This window comes from Octodon degus, unplaced genomic scaffold (assembly GCF_000260255.1).
Source record: "Octodon degus isolate 3935 unplaced genomic scaffold, OctDeg1.0 scaffold00176, whole genome shotgun sequence".
Taxonomy (NCBI): domain Eukaryota; kingdom Metazoa; phylum Chordata; class Mammalia; order Rodentia; family Octodontidae; genus Octodon; species Octodon degus.
The window spans coordinates 4,056,149-4,062,437 of NW_004524752.1; the positions used below are offsets into that span (position 1 = coordinate 4,056,149).

Here is a 6,289-nt window from a genome sequence, read left to right on the forward strand (position 1 = left end):
AAACTCAGCAAAATATTCTAAAAGAGTCCAGTAGCCCATAATAGCATTGGGTCTTCTGTTTAACTGGTCAGAATAATTTTCTTGTGGTAAAAGAAAACCTACATAAAGCAAAAGCTATGTATAAACTAGAGAATTATCCATATGAAACTTATGATAAAGAAAAAGTCAAATAATACATAACCAAGAGCTACAACTTTAAAAATTATTTTTGGCTTTAAATCGACATAACACATTGCATAAGTAACAGGTTTTCAACTAGAAAAAGTTATTTTCTTTCTTGTAAATTTTAAAAATTATTTTTCTATATATTTATATATTGGAAATTTAGAGTACTAATAAAGAGGTATTTCAGTTGATAAACTTAACCATTTAAATTTTATGTAACATGTTTAGTGGCACTTAGGAAAAAGTGATGCTCAATGGTGCATCACAATGATACTCAATGGTGCTACAGAGCTCTGCAAACCCTAAAAATTATGTTTTAGGGTTTGGAACTCTGAAAGGATTAAGTCAATATGTTCAAGAAAATGAACTTCAATTTCTATGGACTTTTCATCAATATCAAAACGATCATATTCACAATAGGTTTAGCTCTTTAGCAACCTGACATTTACAGACGAAGATATTTTTCTTATTTAGTAAAATAAAAAACACAGTATTGATAAGTTGTGTAATTATAAAAAGAAATAATGCTTAGAGGATTCAAAAAATAAAAAAGCCTAGGAAGTATAACAAATTCCTCTACTAGTCTCATGTTCCTTTCTAATGTGGTCCCAATCTTCTTCACAGTAGTTCTGTCTCCTTACCTCTTGCACTTAAATCCACTCTGACTGGGTGCTGCTTCCACCATTCTATGAAGCAGCTCTTGTCAAAGTTACCAATCACTTTCTGTGCCAAATTTCTCAGAAAACTCACCATTTCTATCTGCTGTAGTTTAGATCTGGAGTGTCCCTCAAAGGCCTGTGTTAAAGACATTGCCCACAGAGTGGCCTTGGTGGGAAGCAAGGGAGCCTGAAGGAGGTCTGGCCTGAGTCCGCGGGTGGGGCGGGGTGCCAGCCCAGGCAGGGACCCTGGGCCCTGAGCTCTTCCTCTTCCTCTCTTTCCTTCCTGGGCTTGACGTGTACAGTTCACGTACTCCCTCACCATGTGCTGTGCTGAAATGTGCCCAAAAGCAATGAGGCCAACTGGTCACGACTGAAGCCTTTAAAACTAAGCTAAGATAAGCCTTTCCTTTTTAAAGGTGACTTATCTCAGGTGTTTGTTATGGTGACAGGAAGCTACACATCATCTTAGTTTACTGTGTTTGATAAGGATACATTCATAACTTTCCTCATTTTTGAAATATTGGGCTTTTGTGACACTACATACTGAATTTTTTTCTCCTTTTCATGGTTTCCTTGCCCAGTCTCAATTGCACCCTGGGGGCAGGGCCAGCATGGTAGACCCGGGCATCAAATCCCCAGCTCCTGTGCCTGCTTGCAGGTGCTTTAATCTGCTGAGTTATTTGGCTGGCCCCAGCTTACTTTTAAAAAACAGCTAGGTATGGTGGCATACACCTGTAATCCCAGCAGTCAGGATGATGAGGCAGGAAGATCTCAAGTATGAGGCCAAGCTGAGATACACAGTGAATTCAAGCTAGCCTGGCTTACATAATGAAGCCTGTCTCAAAAAAAAAAAAAAAAAAAAGCCCTCATTCTCTTGGGATTGTTCATATTTATTGATGCTCTCTCCCTAGGTGATCTGGACCCGTCTCCTGGCCTGCAGTATTATAAATATTCTAGGTCTCATACTTGTATTTCTAGACTTGACAACATCCCCAGCCCCAAATGAGCTCCAGAGTCATACTCCCAACAATCTGACATTTATATAGGGACTAAACATATGGAAAACAGAATTCTTAACCCCTCAAACTCAGCTCAGCTAGCCTTCAGACACTGCCCACAGGTGACTGCTCTTCCAGCCCTCTCTTCCCCTGCAATAACACCACCATCAAATTAGTTCCTTAATGCACATAATTTAGAATTCTATTTGATTCCACCCTTTTCATTTCTACAACCAAACTGCATGTACGTAACCAACTCAATTAGTCAGTTCTTTTGCTACCAATGTTCAAATGCTTCCTCTTCTGGAGTCAAAAAACATCAGCACGTTAAAAAATAACATCAATTATTACTTTTATTCGATATTTGTTACTTAAAATTTTTTTTAAATCAAATTTTCACTTTTGTGATAGGGCAAATGAATTTTTTCCCAGTGTAAGTTTTCTTAGTTTGGTGTTTTGAGACAGGATCCTGCTGTGTAGTGTAGATTGGCACTGAACTCAATATATAGCCAACCAAGGCAGGACATGAACTTGCAGTGATCCACCTGCCTCAGCTTCCAAGTGCTAGGATTACAAGCATTCATTACCACACCTGATTCCAGCTTAGTTTTACAGAAGTTAGAACCTTCTCAGAGAACTATTTCTTACCTATTGATATTCCACTAGAAAGAGTAGAACTCTCAGCTTGCCCTCGAGATGGTGCATGAGGCTCCATGACGCTATCATCTAACAGATGTCTTGGCCCTGCATTTGGGAACGTTGCACTCTTAAACTCTGCTGTGTTCATTTTATGAATGAAACTGGAAACAAGGAGAAATATATTTCACGACTTTTACTATGTTATTAATTCAGGATATACAAGATACTTTAAAATTTAGGATATAAAAGATTTATCTGCTATCCTGAACTTACTTCTCAACTTTCATAGTAGGAAAGCCTTAAACTAACACTTTAGGGAAAATATTTAGGGGAACTTGGCCATATTTACCTGTGTAATGAGAACATATTTTAACTGCATCTCAAGCCTCAGATGTATTTCACATTCACTTTTAGAGAATAATTATGAAGTTAAATAAAACCTTGTTTTTATTTACACTCAGGAATAATTTCTAGGGTTTATTACTTATTTTAAGGACTTTCTTGATATAAAGGTTATGATTTAAAAGGAAAATGGTACATTGTTATTCCAATTCTATTTATAATAGCTCTGTCATTTATCTTCCTCAAGTATGAAGGAAGTGGTTGAAAACAGCTGAGTTTCAAATTCTGGTCAAGACAAAAATAGATACTTTTAAGCAAACAAGATGTCTTACTCAATTAGAAAGACTGTCATTAAAAATATTATGCAAAGATACTATTTATTATCAGTTTAAAATAAATGCAACTGCAAACAACCTAAAAATTGAGAGGTAAATTAAGAATGCTGACTTATAACCCAAGCTATGGCACTTTCTGTGTCCATGTGGGATAAGGTTCCGAGGAGACGGAGGTGTCTGGGGCAGCAAGGCTCCTTCAGCTGCTATACTTTTTCTTCCACTCTGTGGCGATGCTCCTACTTCAGGACCTAAGGGTTCAATTGAAACAGAGAGAGGAAAATTTTCATGTGGCTTCAAAGGATTAAGTTTAATCCCTTGATATACAATGTGGTTAAAATTTTTTTCTTTTTAAAATTTATTTATTTATTTATTTATTTATTTGTGTGTGTGTGTGTGTGTGTGTGTGTGTGGCCAGCTCAGCCCACCAGGGGACAGGGCTGGCTGGCATGTGGTGCTGGGGGATTGAACCGCAGTCCCTGTGATTTGCTGAGCTTGTTCTAAGTAGGTGCTTTAGACCAATGAGCCTTCTTACCAGCCCAATGTGGTTAAAATTTAACTGACTTGAAGATGAGTAATACTGATTTTCCAAGACCTAGAGCACTGAATCCCTAACCATACAAAAAAAAATTCATTAATTCCTATCTTTTTTTACTTGCACTAAGAGGCAGTGTAAATATGGTTTCCACTTACACAGGAAGAAATAGAATTACAAGAAACTGGCTCAAGATCCCACCTCACAGACAAAACCTGATCTATGATGGGCATGGTGGCATACACCTATAATCCCAGCACTCACGGGGCTGAGGCAAGAGGATTGCCATAAATTTGAGGCCAGTGTGGCCTTGGATAGTGAGTTCATGGCCAACCTGAACTGCATAGCTAGACCCTGTCTCAAAAACAAAACAAAAGCCAGAAACCACCTACTCTCCCTAAAAAACAGCAATAAAAAACCCCAAAAAACTAAAAAAACCAAAAACTTGGTCTAAATACCTAGGTCTTGAGTCTTGGGTTCAGTGCTTTTATTTTTATTCTTTGCTTTTTTACTCATGGTTTCCACCTCCTTTAACAGAAGGTTCAGGGTGCATTACAATTTACATGTACATATACCACATACAGAGTTCTGTACATTATGGCTTTAAGAACTAAAAACAGGCTGGCCAGATAGCTCAGCGGATTAAAGCACCTGCTTAGGCAGACACAGGGGCCAGGGGTTTGATCCCCGGGCCTTCTGTGCGGGCTCTGCTCCCAGGGCACACTGAGACAGCAAGTGAGACTAGGCATGGTGGTGCATGTCTGTAACCTCAGCACTTGGGAGGCTGTAAACGGGAGAATCACTATGAGTCTGATCTACATATTGAGACCCTGAACACCCTGTAGACCCCGCCCTAAATACAGGAAAGAAAAAAAAAAAAAAGAAAGAAAGAAAAGAAAAAAGAACCAAAAGCAAATTTTAAGGGATTCTGACTGAAATATTTTCCTCTACTTGAAATGCCCTTCTTCTACATATTGTTATGGCATGTTTCCTTACTTCTTCATATCTTATTAGACCATTTTCAAATATTTTAAGAATGTACAATGGAAGGTTTAGTGTGAAATTCTATAATGATAATAATTAGTTGGTTATTTTTATTTTTGGTACCAGGAATTGAACTCAGTACCCTGCATTTGCCAGGCAGGCACTTATGCTACTGAGCTATATAATCCTGGCTCAATCGGTTATTTCTTAAATGAGCAATTTCTTCAATTGTATGTTTCATTATTAATGGGATAGTATGTGTATACCATAATAACACAACAGATAAAGTTAGAAGCATTTTAAAAATAACTTTAGCTCTTGGCTCAGCATTTAAGTAAAGTTCTAAAAATTAATTTAAACTAATCTGAATAATTATTCAAATTAGTACAACTTTGGCTTTAGACCACAGACCAACTCTCATTGTGTAAATTGTATTCTTAATCTAAAAATGAATATTCATAATCTCTCATTATTTTTTCTTGCACCTGTTTTCCTTAATTAGGTAACATTTACCCTTCTTTTACTCTCTAGCCCATATGCCCTTCCTCTAATCCAAAAATAGCAGAGACAGATACATTTTATAGATAAAAATCAACTTTTGCATAAAATATAAGATAGCTAAGTACTTATTTACTTTGAGATATATTTTTTCCTATTTGGTTACCAATTCATTATTTAGAAATGAGAGAAGACAATACACTAACCTACTAAATCTTCCCTGGAAGCAGCAGATCGAGGTGTGCTTGTCCCTGGTTCTATCTTTAATGAGAGCCTGAATTTGAAAAAGACACAACACAGGAAATTATGATTTGAAAAAATAATATTAAAGTCATGCATTTTCTCAAAAGGCAAAAATTTTTTATAAACTAATGTGACATTTAAAAAAATTTTTAATATGACTTATTATATTTTTCTTCCAGAGAAATCTTTATGATGTTAAATTACCTCTTTTATCCAAAGCTGACCATATGGTAATTTTAAGAAACATTAACAAGGTGGAAAAACCTCAAAATGATATAATAAAAAACAAGTCTTTCAAACTCCCTTGAAGGTTCCAAACACTTAAACATATTTAAAGATATTTGCTGAAGGACTAAAAGACAACTGATGTATATTTTTACATTTAAGTGAAGACAACTTAAATTCAGGAATGTTGAGATACATGTATGTATGTAAATTATATAGTATTATGCATATTATTTCTAGAATCTCTACTGGATAAACTAATGAACTTCAACACTGAAAATTTCAAATACACTTTATTTAAAACTAATCATCCGACAAATCAACTAACACAGCTTATCTGCACCAGTGATGGTGAGCTTATGGCATGAGTGCTGCACTGGATTGTTACCAATGAATGCTCTAAAAGGTTCACCATCACTGCTCAATGCAAATAAAAAGCTGTGAAATTCCTATTAAATTCCTTTCCTAAATCAAACCTTCTTGTTACTTTAGTTCTATTTAGGATTATATATCTAGCTGAGTTCCACAGCAAACGAGATTATGATTCCCATAAGAATAAGCAATTCTGTTTGGCCCTAACCTTCTAAGGTCAATTAAGATTCAGGACATATGAGAACTTGTACTGTAACATCATGTACCTCGGTAGTGTCCCAAATTTTCTGATCAAGA

At 36.2% G+C, this 6,289-nt stretch overlaps 1 protein-coding gene across 1 annotated transcript in view; it reads right to left on the reverse strand.

Annotated features, from left to right (window-relative positions):
* The window catches only part of Ralgps2 (Ral GEF with PH domain and SH3 binding motif 2), a 232,130-nt gene that overhangs the window by 47,413 nt on the left and 178,428 nt on the right, over positions 1-6,289 (reverse strand). The window contains exons 15-17 of the mRNA XM_023703572.1: positions 5,359-5,426; positions 3,251-3,386; positions 2,471-2,622 (exon numbers count right to left, since the gene is read on the reverse strand). Coding sequence (XP_023559340.1) covers positions 2,471-2,622; positions 3,251-3,386; positions 5,359-5,426 — 356 coding nt within the window. The remainder of the gene's footprint in view (positions 1-2,470; positions 2,623-3,250; positions 3,387-5,358; positions 5,427-6,289) is intronic.